Source organism: Oncorhynchus keta, unplaced genomic scaffold, assembly GCF_023373465.1.
Source record: "Oncorhynchus keta strain PuntledgeMale-10-30-2019 unplaced genomic scaffold, Oket_V2 Un_contig_29610_pilon_pilon, whole genome shotgun sequence".
Lineage (NCBI taxonomy): Eukaryota > Metazoa > Chordata > Actinopteri > Salmoniformes > Salmonidae > Oncorhynchus > Oncorhynchus keta.
Genome location: NW_026286640.1, coordinates 65,001 through 90,000, shown reverse-complemented (window position 1 = coordinate 90,000; position 25,000 = coordinate 65,001). Strand labels below are relative to the sequence as shown.

The 25,000-nt window shown below is 46.8% G+C and overlaps 1 protein-coding gene across 1 annotated transcript in view; it reads left to right on the top strand.

The window, feature by feature from the left end:
• LOC118382237 (xylosyltransferase 1-like) overlaps positions 1-25,000 on the top strand; it is a 60,754-nt gene that overhangs the window by 23,522 nt on the left and 12,232 nt on the right. The window contains exons 2-7 of the mRNA XM_052507447.1: positions 3,134-3,725; positions 13,082-13,254; positions 18,859-19,061; positions 21,443-21,523; positions 21,673-21,889; positions 22,432-22,608. Coding sequence (XP_052363407.1) covers positions 3,134-3,725; positions 13,082-13,254; positions 18,859-19,061; positions 21,443-21,523; positions 21,673-21,889; positions 22,432-22,608 — 1,443 coding nt within the window. The remainder of the gene's footprint in view (positions 1-3,133; positions 3,726-13,081; positions 13,255-18,858; positions 19,062-21,442; positions 21,524-21,672; positions 21,890-22,431; positions 22,609-25,000) is intronic.

The following is a 25,000-nucleotide window of genomic DNA, read 5'->3' as shown; positions in this document are numbered from 1 at the left end:
AAGGCTGAGTTTGGAGGGTACTATGGTGTTGAATGATGAGTTTGGAGGGTACTATGGTGTTGAATGCTGAGCTTGGAGGGTACTATGGTGTTGAAGGCTGAGTTTGGAGGGTACTATGGTGTTGAAGGCTGAGCTTGGAGGGTACTATGGTGTTGAATGCTGAGCTTGGAGGGTACTATGGTGTTGAGGGCTGAGCTTGGAGGGTACTATGGTGTTGAAGGCTGAGTTTGGAGGGTACTATGGTGTTGAAGGCTGAGCTTGGAGGGTACTATGGTGTTGAAGGCTGAGCTTGGAGGGTACTATGGTGTTGAAGGCTGAGCTTGGAGGGTACTATGGTGTTGAAGGCTGAGTTTGGAGGGTACTATGGTGTTGAAGGCTGAGTTTGGAGGGTACTATGGTGTTGAAGGCTGAGTTTGGAGGGTACTATGGTGTTGAAGGCTGAGTTTGGAGGGTACTATGGTGTTGAAGGCTGAGCTTGGAGGGTACTATGGTGTTGAATGCTGAGTTTGGAGGGTACTATGGTGTTGAAGGCTGAGTTTGGAGGGTACTATGGTGTTGAATGATGAGCTTGGAGGGTACTATGGTGTTGAAGGCTGAGTTTGGAGGGTACTATGGTGTTGAAGGCTGAGCTTGGAGGGTACTATGGTGTTGAATGCTGAGCTTGGAGGGTACTATGGTGTTGAAGGCTGAGCTTGGAGGGTACTATGGTGTTGAAGACTGAGTTTGGAGGGTACTATGGTGTTGAAGGCTGAGTTTGGAGGGTACTATGGTGTTGAAGGCTGAGCTTGGAGGGTACTATGGTGTTGAAGGCTGAGCTTGGAGGGTACTATGGTGTTGAAGGCTGAGTTTGGAGGGTACTATGGTGTTGAAGGCTGAGTTTGGAGGGTACTATGGTGTTGAAGGCTGAGTTTGGAGGGTACTATGGTGTTGAAGGCTGAGTTTGGAGGGTACTATGGTGTTGAAGGCTGAGCTTGGAGGGTACTATGGTGTTGAATGCTGAGTTTGGAGGGTACTATGGTGTTGAAGGCTGAGTTTGGAGGGTACTATGGTGTTGAATGATGAGCTTGGAGGGTACTATGGTGTTGAAGGCTGAGTTTGGAGGGTACTATGGTGTTGAAGGCTGAGCTTGGAGGGTACTATGGTGTTGAATGCTGAGCTTGGAGGGTACTATGGTGTTGAAGGCTGAGCTTGGAGGGTACTATGGTGTTGAAGACTGAGTTTGGAGGGTACTATGGTGTTGAAGGCTGAGTTTGGAGGGTACTATGGTGTTGAAGGCTGAGCTTGGAGGGTACTATGGTGTTGAAGGCTGAGCTTGGAGGGTACTATGGTGTTGAATGATGAGTTTGGAGGGTACTATGGTGTTGAAGGCTGAGCTTGGAGGGTACTATGGTGTTGAAGGCTGAGCTTGGAGGGTACTATGGTGTTGAAGGCTGAGCTTGGAGGGTACTATGGTGTTGAAGGCTGAGCTTGGAGGGTACTATGGTGTTGAAGGCTGAGTTTGGAGGGTACTATGGTGTTGAAGGCTGAGTTTGGAGGGTACTCTGGTGTTGAAGGCTGAGTTTGGAGGGTACTATGGTGTTGAAGGCTGAGCTTGGAGGGTACTATGGTGTTGAAGGCTGAGTTTGGAGGGTACTATGGTGTTGAAGGCTGAGCTTGGAGGGTACTATGGTGTTGAAGGCTGAGTTTGGAGGGTACTATGGTGTTGAAGGCTGAGCTTGGAGGGTACTATGGTGTTGAAGGCTGAGTTTGGAGGGTACTATGGTGTTGAATGCTGAGCTTGGAGGGTACTATGGTGTTGAAGGCTGAGTTTGGAGGGTACTATGGTGTTGAAGGCTGAGTTTGGAGGGTACTATGGTGTTGAAGGCTGAGCTTGGAGGGTACTATGGTGTTGAAGACTGAGTTTGGAGGGTACTATGGTGTTGAAGGCTGAGTTTGGAGGGTACTATGGTGTTGAAGGCTGAGTTTGGAGGGTACTATGGTGTTGAAGGCTGAGTTTGGAGGGTACTATGGTGTTGAAGGCTGAGCTTGGAGGGTACTATGGTGTTGAAGGCTGAGCTTGGAGGGTACTATGGTGTTGAAGGCTGAGCTTGGAGGGTACTATGGTGTTGAAGGCTGAGTTTGGAGGGTACTATGGTGTTGAAGGCTGAGTTTGGAGGGTACTATGGTGTTGAAGGCTGAGTTTGGAGGGTACTATGGTGTTGAAGGCTGAGTTTGGAGGGTACTATGGTGTTGAAGGCTGAGCTTGGAGGGTACTATGGTGTTGAATGCTGAGTTTGGAGGGTACTATGGTGTTGAAGGCTGAGTTTGGAGGGTACTATGGTGTTGAATGATGAGCTTGGAGGGTACTATGGTGTTGAAGGCTGAGTTTGGAGGGTACTATGGTGTTGAAGGCTGAGCTTGGAGGGTACTATGGTGTTGAAGGCTGAGTTTGGAGGGTACTCTGGTGTTGAAGGCTGAGTTTGGAGGGTACTATGGTGTTGAAGGCTGAGCTTGGAGGGTACTATGGTGTTGAAGGCTGAGCTTGGAGGGTACTATGGTGTTGAGGGCTGAGTTTGGAGGGTACTATGGTGTTGAGGGCTGAGCTTGGAGGGTACTATGGTGTTGAAGGCTGAGCTTGGAGGGTACTATGGTGTTGAAGGCTGAGTTTGGAGGGTACTCTGGTGTTGAAGGCTGAGTTTGGAGGGTACTATGGTGTTGAAGGCTGAGCTTGGAGGGTACTATGGTGTTGAAGGCTGAGCTTGGAGGGTACTATGGTGTTGAGGGCTGAGTTTGGAGGGTACTATGGTGTTGAATGATGAGCTTGGAGGGTACTCTGGTGTTGAATGCTGAGCTGTAGTCAATGAACAGCATTCTTACAGGCATTCCTCTTGTCCAGATGGGATAGGGCAGTGTGCAGTGCTCATTCTCTCTGTGTCTCTGTCCTACAGAACTCAGTATACTCTCTTTTCCTATTGTTACACTGACTGACTCTCTCTCTCCCTCCTCCTCTCTCTCCCTCCTCCCCCTCTCTCCCTCTCTCCCTCCCCTTACTCCTTCTCCCCCCCCCCCTCTCTCTCCCCTTACTCCTTCTCTCTCTCCCCCCTTACTCCCTCTCTCCCCCCTTACTCCCTCTCCTCCTCTCTCTCTCCTCCAGGAGGGCTACCACTCCTGGCGTCCCAAGGAGAAAGTCCTCCTGGATAGTAACAACAATGAGAACTCGGTCCCCAAAGACTTTGACACTGTTGTTGACGGCAACAGCAACCTTGGGGCGCGGTCTCAGCGCCAGCGAATGGCAGGAAACACCGCCAAACACAAACCGGACAAGGCCCTAAGGCAAGGCATTCTGGGAAAGGCCTTTCCCAATGAGGTCAACGAGGTTATTCAGCAGTACCCTCTTCCTCCACAGCAGCCCGGAGGAGCAGGACCTAAAGATTACCACGCATACAAACGACCCAAACCACACTCCCAGCTGTCCACTAAACCCACTAGACCTTCCCCCTCTCCCTCCATCAAAACATCCAATCAGCATCAGCGACATCACCAACCCAGGAAGTCGGCGACTGCGGCTCCTGTGCGCGGGCAGCGGAGGGAGAAGCACCAGTGTGAGATCAGTGGGAAGGAGGCCATCTCGGCTCTGTCGAGAGCCAAGACCAGGGAGTGTCGTCAGCAGATAGCTGAGGTGTACTGCAGACACAAGGAGAGGACACTGATGCCGGAGACCGTCCCTCGATACTGCACCATAGAAGGTGAGTCTCATAGTGAATGCACCATATTACCTATATAGAGACCTACGGCTCCTGGTGAAAAGTAGTGCACTATATCATAATCACCTATTCCCCAAGTACACCGGGAATGTGCCTCAGTGAGAAGGTGCTTGCCTCAGTGTTAGGAATTTTATGAATAATGACTAAACAATATGTACATTTTAAATAGAACTATAACTAATGAAACTTATACTCTGTTTTATTATATCTGATGAATAATGTTAATTCATAAGGAAGGGGTTGTGTAGCATGAAACAGGGGGTAATTAAACATAATAAACACCATTCCAGCTGGGTTGGGGAGGAATGGGTTGTGGGTTTTAAGTAAGCAGAAAGGGTCGTTAACCTGTGGGTTGAACCGACTCAACTTAGCTCTGGGATGTTTAGATAAGGCAGTGTGTGTTTTCCATTAGAACTGTCTGCTGAATAGTGATAGATGGAGACTTCAGATGTTTCATCTTGATATAAGTGTGTGTCTGGAGTGAGTGAGGGGGTGAGTGAGGGGGTGAGTGAGGGGGTGAGCGAGGGGGTGAGCGAGGGGGTGAGCGAGGGGGTGAGCGAGGGGTGAGCGAGGGGTGAGCGATGGGGTGAGCGATGGGGTGAGCGAGGGGTGAGTGAGCGAGGGGGTGAGCGATGGGGTGAGCGATGGGGTGAGCGAGGGGTGAGTGAGCGAGGGGGTGAGCGAGGGGGTGGGAATAAACCTTTGAACCTGTTTCCTCCTGGTCGATAGGAGGAAGGACATTTTATTACCTATGACGTCATATTTTGTATATAAACTGTTGTTTTTGGTTCCATGAGCAGCGAGCTCCGAGAATAAATACTATTATCTAATTTTGATAAGACTGGTCTCTGTCTATTTTATGCAAATAGGAATCTCACAAATTCTTATAAAATAGATTGAGTGATTTAATTAATGTACACATATAGGAATTATGAAATTCCAATGACACTCAGTGCGAAGGGGCTGCCTTAGTGAGAAGGGGCTGCCTTAGTGAGGGGCTGCCTTAGTGAGAAGGGGCTGCCTTAGTGAGAAGGGGCTGCCTCAGTGAGAAGGGGCTGCCTTAGTGCGAAGGGGCTGCCTTAGTGTGAAGGGGCTGCCTTAGTGAGAAGGGGCTGCCTTAGTGAGAAGGGGCTGCCTTAGTGAGAAGGGGCTGCCTCAGTGAGAAGGGGCTGCCTTAGTGCGAAGGGGCTGCCTTAGTGAGAAGGGGCTGCCTTAGTGCGAAGGGGCTGCCTTAGTGCGAAGGGGCTGTCTTAGTGAGAAGGGGCTGCCTCAGTGAGAAGGGGCTGCCTCAGTGAGAAGGGGCTGCCTTAGTGAGAAGGGGCTGCCTTAGTGCGAAGGGGCTGCCTTAGTGCGAAGGGGCTGCCTCAGTGAGAAGGGGCTGCCTCAGTGAGAAGGGGCTGTCTTAGTGACAAGGTGCTGTCTTAGTGACAAGGTGCTGTCTTAGTGACAAGGTGCTGTCTCAGTGAGAAGGGGCTGCCTCAGTGAGAAGGGGCTGCCTTAGTGAGAAGGGGCTGCCTTAGTGAGAAGGGGCTGCCTTAGTGAGAAGGGGCTGCCTCAGTGACAAGGTGCTGCCTTAGTGACAAGGTGCTGCCTCGGTAACAAGGTGCTGCCTCGGTGACAAGGTGCTGCCTTGGTGAGAAGGCGCTGCCTTGGTGAGAAGGTGCTGCCTTAGTGACAAGGTGCTGCCTTAGTGACAAGGTGCTGCCTTAGTGAGAAGGGGCTGCCTCAGTGAGAAGGGGCTGCCTCAGTGCGAAGGGGCTGCCTCAGTGCGAAGGGGCTGCCTTAGTGACAAGGTGCTGCCTTAGTGACAAGGTGCTGCCTTAGTGAGAAGGGGCTGCCTTAATGAGAAGGGGCTGCCTTAATGAGAAGGGGCTGCCTCAGTGCGAAGGGGCTGCCTTAGTGAGAATGTGCTGCCTTAGTGAGAATGTGCTGCCTTAGTGAGAATGTGCTGCCTTAGTGAAAAGGGGCTGCCTTAGTGAGAAGGGGCTGCCTCAGTGCGAAGGGGCTGCCTTAGTGAGAATGTGCTGCCTTAGTGAGAATGTGCTGCCTTAGTGAGAATGTGCTGCCTTAGTGAAAAGGGGCTGCCTTAGTGAGAAGGGGCTGCCTCAGTGCGAAGGGGCTGCCTTAGTGACAAGGGGCTGCCTTAGTGACAAGGTGCTGCCTTAGTGACAAGGTGCAGCCTTAGTGACAAGGTGCTGCCTTGGTGACAAGGTGCTGCCTTAGTGACAAGGTGCTGCCTTAGTGACAAGGTGCTACCTTAGTGACAAGGTGCTGCCTTAGTGACAAGGTGCTGCCTTAGTGACAAGGTGCTACCTTAGTGACAAGGGCCTGCCTCAGTGGCAAGGTGCTGCCTTAGTGACAAGGTGCTGCCTTGGTGACAAGGTGCTGCCTTGGTGACAAGGTGCTGCCTTAGTGACAAGGTGCTACCTTAGTGACAAGGGCCTGCCTCAGTGGCAAGGTGCTGCCTTAGTGACAAGGTGCTGCCTTAGTGACAAGGGCCTGCCTCAGTGGCAAGGTGCTGCCTTAGTGACAAGGTGCTGCCTTGGTGACAAGGTGCTGCCTTGGTGACAAGGTGCTGCCTTGGTGACAAGGTGCTGCCTTGGTGACAAGATGCTGCCAGTAATAGACAATAGACAAACAGAACACAGACACAAGTCCACACAGACGTCAATCAATACAGACAATATCAGAGCAATAAACATAAAACATACAACTCTGGAGTGGAGGCTGATTACAGGAGGAATGTACCATGTATAGAGGGGAGATACACTGAGTGGACAAAACATTAGGGATGAATCCAGGTCTAAGCTATGATCCCAACTCTGGAGTGGAGGCTGATTACAGGAGGAATGTACCATGTATAGAGGGGAGATACACTGAGTGGACAAAACATTAGGGATGAATCCAGGTCTAAGCTATGATCCCAACTCTGGAGTGGAGGCTGATTACAGGAGGAATGTACCATGTATAGAGGGGAGATACACTGAGTGGACAAAACATTAGGGATGAATCCAGGTCTAAGCTATGATCCCAACTCTGGAGTGGAGGCTGATTACAGGAGGAATGTACCATTTATAGAGGGGAGATACACTGAGTGGACAAAACATTAGGGATGAATCCAGGTCTAAGCTATGATCCCAACTCTGGAGTGGAGGCTGATTACAGGAGGAATGTACCATTTATAGAGGGGAGATACACTGAGTGGACAAAACATTAGGGATGAATCCAGGTCTAAGCTATGATCCCAACTCTGGAGTGGAGGCTGATTACAGGAGGAATGTACCATGTATAGAGGGGAGATACACTGAGTGGACAAAACATTAGGGATGAATCCAGGTCTAAGCTATGATCCCAACTCTGGAGTGGAGGCTGATTACAGGAGGAATGTACCATGTATAGAGGGGAGATACACTGAGTGGACAAAACATTAGGGATGAATCCAGGTCTAAGCTATGATCCCAACTCTGGAGTGGAGGCTGATTACAGGAGGAATGTACCATTTATAGAGGGGAGATACACTGAGTGGACAAAACATTAGGGATGAATCCAGGTCTAAGCTATGATCCCAACTCTGGAGTGGAGGCTGATTACAGGAGGAATGTACCATGTATAGAGGGGAGATACACTGAGTGGACAAAACATTAGGGATGAATCCAGGTCTAAGCTATGATCCCAACTCTGGAGTGGAGGCTGATTACAGGAGGAATGTACCATGTATAGAGGGGAGATACACTGAGTGGACAAAACATTAGGAATGAATCCAGGTCTAAGCTATGATCCCTTATTGACGTCACCTGTTACATCCTCTTCAATCAGTGTAGATGAAGGGGAGGAGTCGGGTTAAAGAAAAGGGTTTTTAAGCCTTGAGACGACTGAGACATGGATTGTGTCTGTGTTGCCGTTCAGAGGGTGAATGGGCAAGACAACATATTTAAGTGCCTTTGAACGGGGTAGGGTAGTAGGTGCCAGGCGCACCGGTTTGTGTCAAGAACTGCAACGCTGCTGGGTTTTTCACACTCAACAGGCGTGTGTTCCAATGGCACGTTGTGTTAGCTAATCCAAGTTTATCATTTTAAAAGGCTAATCGATCATTAGAAAACTAGAAAGCAATTATGTTGATTTGTTGCAATTATGTTGCAATTATTATGTATCTGGAGCATCAGTATTTGTGGGTTCGATTACAGGCTCCAAATGGTTAGAAACAAAGCACTTTCTTCTGAAACTCGCCATGCGAGAAATTGCCCCAAAAAACTGAAGATCTCGTACATACGCCGTGTACAACTCCCTTCACAGAACAGCATAAACGGAACCCTCGGGAGAGTCCTGACTTCTGTCTCCACGGTGACAATCCTGACTTCTGTCTCCACGGTGACAGTCCTGACTTCTGTCTCCACGGTGACAGTCCTGACTTCTGTCTCCACGGTGACAGTCCTGACTTCTGTCTCCACGGTGACAGTCCTGACTTCTGTCTCCACGGTGACAGTCCTGACTTCTGTCTCCACGGTGACAGTCCTGACTTCTGTCTCCACGGTGACAGTCCTGACTTCTGTCTCCACGGTGACAGTCCTGACTTCTGTCTCCACGGTGACAGTCCTGACTTCTGTCTCCACGGTGACAGTCCTGACTTCTGTCTCCACGGTGACAAGTACTCTTCTCCTTCCTCTTGTCTCTCAATTTTTTGCACAACAAAATGTTGAGAGAAATCAGCCTTTTGTTCGTACGGAACGTTTCTGGGATCTTTTACTTCATCTCATCAAACACTTTTACATGTTGCCTTTATATTTTTGTTCAGTGTAGATATATATTATATATATATATAAGAAGTAAAGGCTATTTCAAATGATTATTACAGTGAGCGCGGTCATTTGGCTGACCAATTACCATCGTCCAGAGTACCATGACCGTCACAGCCCTGTAACATAATGAATAGAACGGGCGTGGAACCTCTCACTCTATTCATTCTATTTCTATGTCAGCACATGCGGTCAGGAGCGGAGGAGGAAAGGAGAAAACGTACATCTAAAAATGTATACATGTTATTACTTTTTAGTTGCTATTTGAACGGTTAGGACAGAGACCACAGTCATTTGGCTGGACAATTACCCTCATCCAGATATACATGACCGCCACACTCATACTTGTTTCCTTACCTTGTCCTATATCTTTGTCTCCTACCCCTTGTCACCTCTCCTTGTCTCCTACCCCTTGTCACCTATCTTTGTCTCCTTGCCGTGTCTCCTCTCCTCGTCTACTCTCCATGTATCCTATGCTTGTCTCCTCCCCTTGTCACCTCTCCTTGTCACCTATCCTTGTCTCCTTGCCGTGTCTCCTCTCCTTGTCTCCTCTCCATGTATCCTACCCTTGTCTCCTCCCCTTGTCACCTCTCCTTGTCACCTATCCTTTCCTCCTTGCTTTGTCTCCTCGCCTTGTCTCCTCCCCTTGTCTCCTCCCCTTGTCTTTTATCCTTGTCACCTCACCATCCCCAGAGGGAAGAGAAAGACAGAGGGGAGGGAAAGAGTACGTCTCACCCTGGAGACAGAATTAAGGGTTCTCCCGAGGGTTCCGTCTAGAACTCCCCAGGGAGGTTGCCTTGCCAGTGCCTGATCTATTTAGGGAACATTCCACCACATTCACTGCTCTATGGCTGTGTCCCAAACACCACCCTGTTCACTTTATACTACACTCTGGTAAAAAGTAGTGCATTATATAGGGCATAGGGTGCCATTTGAGCTGCATCGTATACTACTCTACTTACTATAGGGCAGTGCCCACGCCAAGCCAGTGTAATTACACACTAGTTAGTACAGGAGTTAGATAGAGAAGTGCTGAGGGGGGGGCAGAGCTTGACTAAAGATAGACTCTGTCATCCGCCCAGAAAGTTTAAGGTTTAGATTCTGCGTTTAATTTATATGATTACACGTCTCTTTGATGATGCAGTAAGGGAGAGGAGAGGATATCTATAGCTTTAGACTGGCTGGATGGTGTTGGCTGCCTGGGTGACTAGTATTGGTTAGCTGGGTGATTAGTATTGCCTGGCTTGCTGGGTGACTAGTATTGGTTAGCTGGGTGACTAGTGTTGGCTGGCTGGGTGACTAGTATTGCCTGGCTCGCTGGGTGACTAGTGTTGGCTGGCTGGCTAGTTGGCTGACTAGTGTTGGCTGGCTGGCTAGTTGGTTGACTAGTGTTTGCTGGCTGACTAGTGTTGGCTGGCTGGCTAGTTGGCTGACTAGTGTTGGCTGGCTGGCTAGTTGGCTGACTAGTGTTGACTGGCTGTCATATGTGCCGAATACAACAGGTATAGACTTTACCCTGAAATGCTTACTTACGAGCCCTTATTCAACAATGCAGATGAGAACCAGGGACTGTAGTGACACCTCTTGCACTGAGATGCAGTGCCATTTAGACCTAGGCGCCACTCAGGAGCCCACTACTGCCCCGTTGATGTAGATGGGTGTGTGCTCGCCCCTCCATGTCCTTTAGTCATCAGCTCCAGGTCTCTGACATCCTCCCTCTCATCGTCGTCGGTGATCGGGCCTACCACTGTCGTGTCATCAGCAAACTTGATAATGGTGTTGGAGTTGTGCGTTATCACACTGTCGTGGGTGAAGAGGGAGTACAGGAGGGGACCAAGCACACACCCCTGAGGGGCCCACATGTTGAGGGTCATCGTGGCAGATGTGTTGTTACCTACTGTTTTCACAATGCCCCAGTGTAGCAGGAAGTTAGAAACCTACTGTTTTCACAATGCCCCAGTGTAGCAGGAAGTTAGAAACCTACTGTTTTCACAATGCCCCAGTGTAGCAGGAAGTTAGAAACCTACTGTTTTCACAATGCCCCAGTGTAGTAGGAAGGTAAAAACCTACTGTTTTCACACCACCCCAGTGTAGCAGGAAGTTAGAAACCTACTGTTTTCACAATGCCCCAGTGTAGCAGGAAGTTAAAAACCTACTGTTTTCACACCACCCCAGTGTAGCAGGAAGGTAAAAACCTACTGTTTTCACACCACCCCAGTGTAGCAGGAAGTTAGAAACCTACTGTTTTCACAATGCCCCAGTGTAGCAGGAAGTTAAAAACCTACTGTTTTCACAATGCCCCAGTGTAGCAGGAAGTTAAAAACCTACTGTTTTCACACCACCCCAGTGTAGCAGGAAGTTAAAAACCTACTGTTTTCACACCACCCCAGTGTAGCAGGAAGGTAAAAACCTACTGTTTTCACACCACCCCAGTGTAGCAGGAAGTTAGAAACCTACTGTTTTCACAATGCCCCAGTGTAGCAGGAAGTTAAAAACCTACTGTTTTCACACCACCCCAGTGTAGCAGGAAGTTAAAAACCTACTGTTTTCACACCACCCCAGTGTAGCAGGAAGGTAAAAACCTACTGTTTTCACAACACCCCAGAGTAGCTCCCCTGTAAAGCTTTGCCTACGTGCCTCAGAGAGGGGCCTAGACAGGGACGCATAGTGCTGGGAGAGAGAGATATTTATACACACAGGGTAGACCTTACACCAACCACCAATGGTAGAGAGGGAGAGTGTGTGTGTGTGTGTGTGTGTGTGTGTGTGTGTGTGTGTGTGTGTGTGTGTGTGTGTGTGTGTGTGTGTGTGTGTGTGTGTGTGTGTGTGTGTGTGTGTGTGTGTGTGTGTGTGTGTGTGTGTATGCGCGTGTGCGCGCGTGTGCAAGCGTGCGTGCGTGTGTGTGTGTGTGCGTGTGGGAGGGAGGGAGTAATGGAAGGGTGGATGGACAACTGAAAGGGACGAAGAGTGGAAAGGAGAGTTTAGTGAAAACGTTTACATACTACTGCTCCATACTGAGGTCACCATCTAAACATCAACATACTACTGCTCCATACTGAGGTCACCATCTAAACATCAACATACTACTGCTCCATACTGAGGTCACCATCTAAACATCAACATACTACTGCTCCATACTGAGGTCACCATCTAAACATCAACATACTACTGCTCCATACTGAGGTCACCATCTAAACATCAACATACTACTGCTCCATACTGAGGTCACCATCTAAACATCAACATACTACTGCTCCATACTGAGGTCACCATCTAAACATCAACATACTACTGCTCCATACTGAGGTCACCATCTAAACATCAACATACTACTGCTCCATACTGAGGTCACCATCTAAACATCAACATACTACTGCTCCATACTGAGGTCACCATCTAAACATCAACATACTACTGCTCCATACTGAGGTCACCATCTAAACATCAACATACTACTGCTCCATACTGAGGTCACCATCTAAACATCAACATACTACTGCTCCATACTGAGGTCACCGTCTAAACATCAACATACTACTGCTCCATACTGAGGTCACCGTCTAAACATCAACATACTACTGCTCCATACTGAGGTCACCATCTAAACATCAACATACTACTTCTCCATACTGAGGTCACCATCTAAACATCAACATACTACTGCTCCATACTGAGGTCACCATCTAAACATCAACATACTACTGCTCCATACTGAGGTCACCATCTAAACATCAACATACTACTGCTCCATACTGAGGTCACCATCTAATGCACAGTTGGGTTGTCCCCCGCCATTAGATCATTTTGGTACAGCCCATCCCCCTGTTGGGTTGTCCCCCGCCATTAGATCATTTTGGTACAGCCCATCCCCCTGAAGGGTTGTCCCCCGCCATTAGATCATTTTGGTACAGCCCATCCCCCTGAAGGGTTGTCCCCCGCCATTAGATCATTTTGGTACAGCCCATCCCCCTGAAGGGTTGTCCCCCGCCATTAGATCATTTTGGTACAGCCCATCCCCCTGAAGGGTTGTCCCCCGCCATTAGATAATTTTGGTACAGCCCATCCCCCTGAAGGGTTGTCCCCCGCCATTAGATCATTTTGGTACAGCCCATCCCCCTGAAGGGTTGTCCCCCGCCATTAGATCATTTTGGTACAGCCCATCCCCCTGTTGGGTTGTCCCCCGCCATTAGATCATTTTGGTACAGCCCATCCCCCTGTTCTGATTATCAGCTGTTGTTGTCAAACACACGTGGGTCTGAATTCCCACTAGATGAAAAGCCTAAATGAGTATGACATCCTGGCATTTAATGCACAATTATAGAAATGACACTTTCTGTAAAACGTTCTATTTGTTCACTCTACTATTTAACACAGCATTTCTACAATAATAAGGTTACCCCTGTCTTCTTCCTACCTTCCCTGTGTGTGCGCGCGTGTGTGTGTGTGTGTGTGTGTGTGTGTGTGTGTGTGTGTGTGTGTGTGTGTGTGTGTGTGTGTGTGTGTGTGTGTGTGTGTGTGTGTGTGTGTGTGTGTGTGTGTCTCCAGGTAAGGCCAATGTGAATGTACAGTGGGATGAGGGCTCAGAGCAGACTGCCCCTGCTGTGCCAGTTCGCATCGTCTTCGTCTTGGTGGTCCATGGCAGAGCGTCTCGGCAGTTCCAACGCCTGTTCAAGGCCATCTACCATACCTCACACTACTACTATATACATGTAGACCAGGTACGACCATCTACCATACCTCACACTACTACTATATACATGTAGACCAGGTACGACCATCTACCATACCTCACACTACTACTATATACATGTAGACTACTACAGACCATCTACCATACCTCACACTACTACTATATACATGTAGACCAGGTACGACCATCTACCATACCTCACACTACTACTATATACATGTAGACCAGGTACGACCATCTACCATACCTCACACTACTACTATATACATGTAGACCAGGTACGACCATCTACCATACCTCACACTACTACTATATACATGTAGACCACTACAGACCATCTACCATACCTCACACTACTACTATATACATGTAGACCAGGTACGACCATCTACCATACCTCACACTACTACTATATACATGTAGACCACTACAGACCATCTGCCATACCTCACACTACTACTATATACATGTAGACCAGGTACGACCATCTACCATACCTCACACTACTACTATATACATGTAGACTACTACAGACCATCTACCATACCTCACACTACTACTATATACATGTAGACCACTACAGACCATCTACCATACCTCACACTACTACTATATACATGTAGACTACTACAGACCATCTACCATACCTCACACTACTACTGTATACATGTAGACCAGGTACGACCATCTACCATACCTCACACTACTACTATATACATGTAGACCAGGTACGACCATCGACCATACCTCACACTACTACTATATACATGTAGACCAGGTACTACCATCTACCATACCTCACACTACTACTATATACATGTAGACCACTACAGACCATCTACCATACCCCACACTACTACTATATACATGTAGACCAGGTACGACCATCTACCATACCTCACACTACTACTATATACATGTAGACCAGGTACGACCATCTACCATACCTCACACTACTACTATATACATGTAGACTACTACAGACCATCTACCATACCTCACACTACTACTATATACATGTAGACCACTACAGACCATCTACCATACCTCACACTACTACTATATACATGTAGACTACTACAGACCATCTACCATACCTCACACTACTACTGTATACATGTAGACCAGGTACGACCATCTACCATACCTCACACTACTACTATATACATGTAGACCAGGTACGACCATCGACCATACCTCACACTACTACTATATACATGTAGACCAGGTACTACCATCTACCATACCTCACACTACTACTATATACATGTAGACCACTACAGACCATCTACCATACCCCACACTACTACTATATACATGTAGACCAGGTACGACCATCTACCATACCTCACACTACTACTATATACATGTAGACCAGGTACGACCATCTACCATACCTCACACTACTACTATATACATGTAGACCACTACAGACCATCTACCATACCTCACACTACTACTATATACATGTAGACCACTACAGACCATCTACCATACCTCACACTACTACTATATACATGTAGACCACTACAGACCATCTACCATACCTCACACTACTACTATATACATGTAGACCAGGTACGACCATCTACCATACCTCACACTACTACTATATACATGTAGACCAGGTACCCATTTACCATACCTCACACTACTACTATATACATGTAGACCAGGTACGACCATCTACCATACCTCACACTACTACTATATACATGTAGACCAGGTACGACCATCTACCATACCTCACACTACTACTATATACATGTAGACCAGGTACGACCATCTACCATACCTCACACTACTACTATATACATGTAGACCAGGTACGACCATCTACCATACCTCACACTACTACTATATACATGTAGACCAGGTACGACCATTTACCATACCTCACACTACTACTATATACATGTAGACCACTACAGACCATCTTCCATACCCCACACTACTACTATATACATGTAGACCAGGTACGACCATTTACCATACCTCACACTACTACTATATACATGTAGACCACTACAGACCATCTTCCATACCCCACACTACTACTATATACATGTAGACCACTACAGACCATCTACCATACCTCACACTACTACTATATACATGTAGACCAGGTACGACCATCTACCATACCTCACACTACTACTATATACATGTAGACCACTACAGACCATCTTCCATACCTCACACTACTACTATATACATGTAGACCAGGTACGACCATCTACCATACCTCACACTACTACTATATACATGTAGACTACTACAGACCATCAACCATACCTCACACTACTACTATATACATGTAGACCACTACAGACCATCTACCATACCTCACACTACTACTATATACATGTAGACCATCTACCATACCTCACACTACTACTATATACATGTAGACCACTACAGACCATCTACCATACCTCACACTACTACTATATACATGTCTAGACCAGGTACGACCATCTACCATACCTCACACTACTACTATATACATGTAGACCAGGTACGACCATCTACCATACCTCACACTACTACTATATACATGTAGACCAGGTACTACCATCTACCATACCTCACACTACTACTATATACATGTAGACCACTACAGACCATCTACCATACCCCACACTACTACTATATACATGTAGACCAGGTACGACCATCTACCATACCTCACACTACTACTATATACATGTAGACCAGGTACGACCATCTACCATACCTCACACTACTACTATATACATGTAGACCACTACAGACCATCTACCATACCTCACACTACTACTATATACATGTAGACCACTACAGACCATCTACCATACCTCACACTACTACTATATACATGTAGACCACTACAGACCATCTACCATACCTCACACTACTACTATATACATGTAGACCAGGTACGACCATCTACCATACCTCACACTACTACTATATACATGTAGACCAGGTACGACCATTTACCATACCTCACACTACTACTATATACATGTAGACCAGGTACGACCATCTACCATACCTCACACTACTACTATATACATGTAGACCAGGTACGACCATCTACCATACCTCACACTACTACTATATACATGTAGACCAGGTACGACCATCTACCATACCTCACACTACTACTATATACATGTAGACCAGGTACGACCATCTACCATACCTCACACTACTACTATATACATGTAGACCAGGTACGACCATTTACCATACCTCACACTACTACTATATACATGTAGACCACTACAGACCATCTTCCATACCCCACACTACTACTATATACATGTAGACCAGGTACTATATACACCATTTACCATACCTCACACTACTACTATATACATGTAGACCACTACAGACCATCTTCCATACCCCACACTACTACTATATACATGTAGACCACTACAGACCATCTACCATACCTCACACTACTACTATATACATGTAGACCAGGTACGACCATCTACCATACCTCACACTACTACTATATACATGTAGACCACTACAGACCATCTTCCATACCTCACACTACTACTATATACATGTAGACCAGGTACGACCATCTACCATACCTCACACTACTACTATATACATGTAGACCACTACAGACCATCTTCCATACCCCACACTACTACTATATACATGTAGACCAGGTACGACCATCTACCATACCTCACACTACTACTATATACATGTAGACCACTACAGACCATCTACCATACCTCACACTACTAATATATACATGTAGACCAGGTACAACCATCTACCATACCTCACACTACTACTATATACACGTAGACTACTACAGACCATCTACCATACCTCACACTACTACTATATACATGTAGACCAGGTACGACCATTTACCATACCTCACACTACTATTATATAGATGTAGACCAGGTACGACCGTCTACCATACCTCACACTACTACTATATACATGTAGACTACTACAGACCATCTACCATACCTCACACTACTACTATATACATGTAGACCAGGTACAACCATCGACCATACCTCACACTACTACTATATACATGTAGACTACTACAGACCATCTACCATACCTCACACTACTACTATATACATGTAGACTATGTACGACCATCTACCATACCTCACACTACTACTATATACATGTAGACTACTACAGACCATCTACCATACCTCACACTACTACTATATACATGTAGACCACTACAGACCATCTGCCATACCTCACACTACTATTATATACATGTAGACCAGGTACGACCATCTACCATACCTCACACTACTACTATATACATGTAGACTACTACAGACCATCTGCCATACCTCACACTACTACTATATACATGTAGACCACTACAGACCATCTACCATACCTCACACCACTACTATATACATGTAGACCAGGTACAACCATCTACCATACCTCACACTACTACGATATACATGTAGACTACTACAGACCATCTACCATACCTCACACTACTACTATATACATGTAGACCAGGTACGACCATCTACCATACCTCACACTACTACTATATACCTGTAGAATGCACTGTACATGTAGACCAGGTAAACATGCAGACCAGGTAAACATGTAGACCAGGTAAACATGTAGACCAGGTAAACATGTAGACCAGGTAAACATGCAGACCAGGTAAACATGCAGACCAGGTAAACATGTAGACCAGGTAAACATGCAGACCAGGTAAACATGCAGACCAGGTAAACCTGTAGACCAGGTAAACATACAGACCAGGTAAACATGTAGACCAGGTAAACATGCAGACCAGGTAAGCATGCAGACCAGGTAAACATGCAGACCAGATAAACCTGCAGACCAGGTAAACATGCAGACCAGGTAAACATGCAGACCAGATAAACCTGCAGACCAGGTAAACATGCAGACCAGGTAAACATGCAGACCAGGTAAGCATGCAGACCAGGTAAACATGCAGACCAGGTAAACCTGTAGACCAGGTAAACATGCAGACCAGATAAACCTGCAGACCAGGTAAACATGCAGACCAGGTAAACATGCAGACCAGGTAAACCTGTAGACCAGGTAAACATGCAGACCAGGTAAACATGCAGACCAGGTAAACATGCAGACCAGATAAACCTGCAGACCAGGTAAACATGCAGACCAGGTAAACATGCAGACCAGGTAAACATGCAGACCAGGTAAACATGCAGACCAGGTAAACCTGTAGACCAGGTAAACATGCAGACCAGATAAACCTGCAGACCAGGTAAACATGCAGACCAGGTAAACATGCAGACCAGGTAAACCTGTAGACCAGGTAAACATGCAGACCAGATAAACATGCAGACCAGGTAAACATGCAGACCAGATAAACCTGCAGACCAGGTAAACATGCAGACCAGGTAAACATGCAAACCAGGTAAACATGCAGACCAGGTAAACATGCAGACCAGGTAAACATGCAGACCAGGTAAACCTGCAGACCAGGTAAACATGCAGACCAGATAAACCTGCAGACCAGGTAAACCTGCAGACCAGGTAAACATGCAGACCAGGTAAACATGCAGACCAGGTAAACATGCAGACCTCTTATTAATTTCCCCACTACCTTTCTTCCCTTCCCCAGCGATCCAACTACCTCCACAGACAGGTGGGGGCTCTAGCGAGCCAGTACTCCAACGTCCGTGTTACTTCCTGGAGGATGTCCACCATTTGGGGCGGGGCGAGCTTGCTCACCATGTACCTGCGTAGCATGGACGACCTTCTCAAGATGGCCGACTGGAATTGGGACTTCTTCATCAACCTCAGTGCAGCCGACTACCCTATCAGGTGGGCATGGAGTGCTCTGGTCAAAAGTAGTGTACTATATAGGGAATAGTGCTCATAGGTCTCCAGTCTAAAGTAGTGCACTATATAGGGAATAGGGCTCTGGTCAACAGTAGTGTGCTATATAGGGAATAGGGCCCATAGGACTCTGGTCAACAGTAGTGCACTACATAGGGAATAGGACCCACAAACACACACACACACACAGAATTCCACATAATGGCGGAAGTTGGTCTAACAGAAGGTCCTGAGTCACTAAGTTCTCTCTACTTCCAACTGGATCTCTTATTGAAGTGAACCAATCCCATGAGAGCCGTGTGGCCCACTGGACAAAATCCATTCCCCGTCAATACCCAGTGATGACATCAAAGTTGACACGGATCCCAGCGTGCTGCGTTTGTGTGTGTGATCGATGAGAGTGACGCACACGCGGACACACACACAGACACACACACACGAACACACGAACACACACATGGACACACATCACACACTTCTCATAATAATAATAATAATAATATGCCATTTAGCAGACGCTTTTATCCAAAGCGACTTATAGTATGTGTGCATGCGTGTGTGTGTCTGTATGTATGTGTGAATATGTGTGTGTGTCTGTCTGTCTGAGGAGGGGAGGAGGGAAAGGGAGGACACACATTCATACACGTTTGGATGCAGTGACATTGTGGCTTCACCTCTACTGCGTTTCAGCATAGGAATATTCAATAGGACAGATGGCTGTGTGTTCTTCAATTGGAGTCGCTCTCTCTCTCTCTCTCTCTCTCTCTCTCTCTCACCATGTCATACATCTAACTAATTCTGTCTGCGTCAACTTCAGGTTCACATCTGGTGTGTGTGCGCGTGTGTGTGTGTGTGTGTGTGTAACCGTATCTTTATTGGCTGTCTCTGCCTAGCGTGTTAGCATTGTGCTCCAGCCTTGATAAGGTACTGTAATACTTGGCTAATGTGAGTGTTAATTAGCAAGCTAATTAAAGAGGTGTTAGGAAAGTGTAATTGCTTTGAGAGTTTGGGACTCATGTTCTGTTCAGATGGGAGTAGAGGATTGAGTGCTGTTAGGTGTGTGTTTTGGGGGGAGTTGGGGACGGGGGCTGTTGGGTGTGTGTGTGTGTGTGTGTGTGTGTGTGTGTGTGTGTGTGTGTGTGTGTGTGTGTGTGTGTGGTGCTGGGACGATACCAGAATCGCCCCAAATAAATTCCGCAAAAATGAGAACACGAATCAGGCCAAACTCTTTGGTCCTTGTATATAGACTATAGTATATCTTGGGAAAAAATAAATAATTGTGACTCTATTTTCCATCAATAAGTAAAATGTAATCTCAGCGACTATTTAAGCAATAAACCAAACAACATTATAGCCCCTCCCCCACTAATAACTGGTGATTCCAGGTTATTGGTAAAAACAGCTGTGAGATTCATACTTTTCCTCTGACACCAACATGGGAGTGAATAGATTGAAGCAGCATATTCATCTGGGATAAACGTTATGTAGGTTACATCGGTTAAGTATAACAATATTTGTCAGGGGGGCCTCGCGAGTGGCGCAGCGGTCTAAGGCACTCCTCACCGTGTTTGAGGCGTCACTACAGACCCGGGTTCGACCCCAGGCTGTGTCACAGCCGGCATGTGACTGGGAGAACCATAAGGTGGTGCGCGATTGGCCCACCGTCATCCGGGTTAGGGGAGGGTTTGGCCGGCTGGGATTTCTTTGTCCTATTTCGCTCTAGCGACTCCTTGTGGTTGTCCTGGGTGCCTGCAAGCTGGCTTCAGTCACCAGCTGGACAGTGTTACCTCCTACACATTGGTGTGGCTTTGGTGTGGCTGGCTTCTGGGTTAAGTGAGCAGTGAAGAAGCAGTGCGGCTTGGCAGGGTCATGTTTCAGAGGATTCACCTCTCCCGAGTCTGTAGGGGAGTTGCAGCGATGAGACAAGACTGTAACTACCAACTACCAAAAAAGGAAATATTATTTGCCAGGGCATATTAGTTAATTATGAATCTTTTTTTTTTTACATGGGCTGTGGGAAGGTAATCAACTTTTAAATCACGTCAACTTCAAGATTGCCGTCTTGGTTTAGCTTGGCATTAAATAAACAGCCTATTTTGCATTAATAGCCAAATATAATCTCAGCGACTGTTCAAACAATAAACCAAACAACATTGTATCCGCGTTAGAAAACCCCCAAAATGGATTTTGTTTAGAAAGGATGCTCAAATATTCGGACTCCAGCCGAGAGCATGTGCCTAGATAAACCCTTTCATACCTACAGTGCCTGGTTAGCGTCCAAGCGGTTGATTTGGAATTTTGGCCTGTGTGTGCTCCCTCGTGTTGATTGGCCGTGTGACTGATTGACAGTTGTCTGCCCTCCCCAGGACCAATGAGCAGCTGGTGGGCTTCCTGACAAAGTACCGGGACATGAACTTCATCAAATCCCACGGCAGAGACAACACACGGTGAGACACATGTTCATCTGTGTGTGTGTTCATCTACGTTTGTGTGTATGTGTGTGTTCATCTGTGTGTGTGTTTGTGTGTGTGTGTTCATCTACGGGTGGGGTGTGTATGTGTGTGTTCATCTGCGTGTGTGTGTGTGTCCTCTCCAGATTCATCCGTAAGCAGGGTCTGGACCGGCTCTTCTTCGAGTGTGACACACACATGTGGCGCCTAGGCGACCGCAAGATCCCAGAAGGCATTGCGGTGGACGGAGGTTCCGATTGGTTCCTTCTGAACCGCATGTTTGTGGATTACATCATCAACTCTGAAGATGAGCTGGTCGTCAGCATGAAGCGCTTCTACGCATACACACTGCTGCCTGCCGAGGTAACACACACACACACACACACACACACACACACACACACACACACACACACACACACACTGCTGCCTACCGAGGTAACACACACACACACACACACACACACACACACACACTGCTGCCTGCTGAGGTAACACACACACACACACACACACACACACACACACACACACACACACACACACACACACACACACACACACACACACACTGCTGCCTGCCGAGGTAACACACACACACACACACACACTGCTGCCTGCCGAGGTAACACACACACACACACACACACACACACACACACACACACACACACACACACACACACACACTGCTGCCTGCCGAGGTAACACACACACACACACACACACTGCTGCCTGCCGAGGTAACACACACACACACACACACTGCTGCCTGCCGAGGTAACACACACACACACACACACACATCCGATGTAACACACACACACATGCACACACACACACTATGCAATCAGCACAAACTGCACACTACTAACTATCTAACATATCCCCCCCTCTCTTTCCAGTCGTTCTTCCACACAGTGCTAGAGAACAGTGCTCACTGTGAGAGTATGGTGGACAACAACCTGCGTATCACCAACTGGAACAGGAAGCTGGGCTGTAAGTGTCAGTACAAACACATCGTAGACTGGTGCGGCTGCTCCCCCAACGACTTCAAACCTCCTGACCTGCCACGCTTTCAGGTGAGACACACATGCGTACAACGCTCGCACACACGCACTTACGCACGCACACACACACAGGGCTGTAAATCTCAGTACATCTCTCTGCCAAGGGTATGAACCCAACTAGTTTAGCTCTAGCTGGCTAACTTCTATGAACCAGACTAGCTTAGCTCTAGCTGGCTAACTTCTATGAACCAGACTAGTTTAGCTCTAGCTGGCTAACTTCTATGAACCAGACTAGCTTAGCTCTAGCTGGCTAACTTCTATGAACCAGACTAGTTTATCTCTAGCTGGCTAACTTCTGTGAACCAGAATAGCTTAGCTCTAGCTGTCTAACTTCTATGAACCAGACTAGTTTAGCTCTAGCTGACTAACTTCTATGAACCAGACTAGTTTAGCTCTAGCTGGCTAACTTCTATGAACCAGAATAATTTAGCTCTAGCTGGCTAACTTCTATGAACCAGAACAGCTTAGCTCTAGCTGGCTAACTTCTATGAACCAGAATAATTTAGCTCTAGCTGGCTAACTTCTATGAACCAGACTAGTTTAGCTCTAGCTGGCTAACTTCTATGAACCAGAATAATTTAGCTCTAGCTGTCTAACTTCTATGAACCAGACTAGCTTAGCTCTAGCTGGCTAACTTCTATGAACCAGACTAGTTTAGCTCTAGCTGACTAACTTCTATGAACCAGACTAGTTTAGCTCTAGCTGGCTAACTTCTATGAACCAGACTAGTTTAGCTCTAGCTGACTAACTTCTATGAACCAGACTAGTTTAGCTCTAGCTGGCTAATTTATGTGAACCAGAATAGCAATGAGACAGCTGGCTAACTTCTATGAACCAGACTAGCTTAGCTCTAGCTGGCTAACTTCTATGAACCAGACTAGCTTAGCTCTAGCTGGCTAACTTCTATGAACCAGACTAGTTTAGCTCTAGCTGGCTAATTTATGTGAACCAGAATAGCAATGAGACAGCTGGCTAACTTCTATGAACCAGACTAGCTTAGCTCTAGCTGGCTAACTTCTATGAACCAGACTAGCTTAGCTCTAGCTGGCTAACTTCTATGAACCAGACTAGTTTAGCTCTAGCTGGCTAATTTATGTGAACCAGAATAGCAATGAGACAGCTGGCTAACTTCTATGAACCAGACTAGCTTAGCTCTAGCTGGCTAACTTCTATGAACCAGACTAGTTTAGCTCTAGCTGACTAACTTCTATGAACCAGACTAGTTTAGCTCTAGCTGGCTAATTTATGTGAACCAGAATAGCAATGAGACAGCTGGCTATGTCTCACTGTGGCACAGCAAATGGACAAGAATAGCTTAACGTTCACAACTAAGTGCTCCTGTCTGTACTTATAGCCTGTGGTTACTTTATTCATCTAACAACTGTTCCAGGGCCAGCGGTGGTTGAGTTCCTGATGATATTGCTGATGACTTGGCCAGAGGAAACTGATTCTAAATCAGCAGTTCTGGGTCAGTGTGTGAGCGGTGGTTTCTGTAGTGCCTTGTAGCTGGTGGTGTGTGACAGTCAGAGTTGTTATTATAATAATGTTGGGGTTGTTGGACTGTAGAGAGGTCTTATGTAGCCCTGACCAAAGGGAAGCACACACACACACAGGGGTTCTGAGGGTTTTCATTCGATTGAGTTTCCTGGACAGTGAGGTCGTCTTTAACTCTGAACCTCCCCAGCTGAGTGCAGCTACGCCCCCCACACACCAGACTGTGCCACAGGTTCACGTGCACATAGATTCTCTCTCTCTCTCTGTCTCTAGTGTGGTAGCTGATCCTGTATTCTGTTGATTTGATGTCCTGCCTACAGTGATTAGCAGTGTGATTGGCAGTAGTGTGGGCCAATCACCAGTCAGCACCACAGTGATGTTCTATGTAATTGACGTTTTGGTTTCATTTGATGTGATGCTTGGCCCCGGAATAGAACCCAGCTTGTTCTGGAGCTAGTCAGTCCTCAAACGTGTATGTTTGTGTATAATAAACATTATGGAAAGAAGGTTTGTTGTGGTCCTTCTACCCACTGGGGCGGCAGGGTAGCCTAGTGGTTAGAGCATTGGACTAGTAACCGAAAGGTTGCAAGTTCAAACCCCCGAGCTGACAAAGTACAAAATCTGTCGTTCTGCCCCTGAACAGGCAGTTAAACCCACTGTTCCTAGGCCGTCATTGAAAATAAGAATTTGTTCTTAACTGACTTGCCTGGTTAAATAAAGGTCAAATTAAAAACATCCTCCACATCAGCCCTACAGTGAGTTATTAGTGAGATTCACAGTGCTAGCCAGGTTTAGGTAAACTGGTTTTTACTAGTGGTTTATTTTTATTATAATTACATGTAGGCCATACTTGGCAGATTAAAGCTTAAATCCATCCTGTCTGAAGGAAGTATTGATGGAGGAAGCTTCC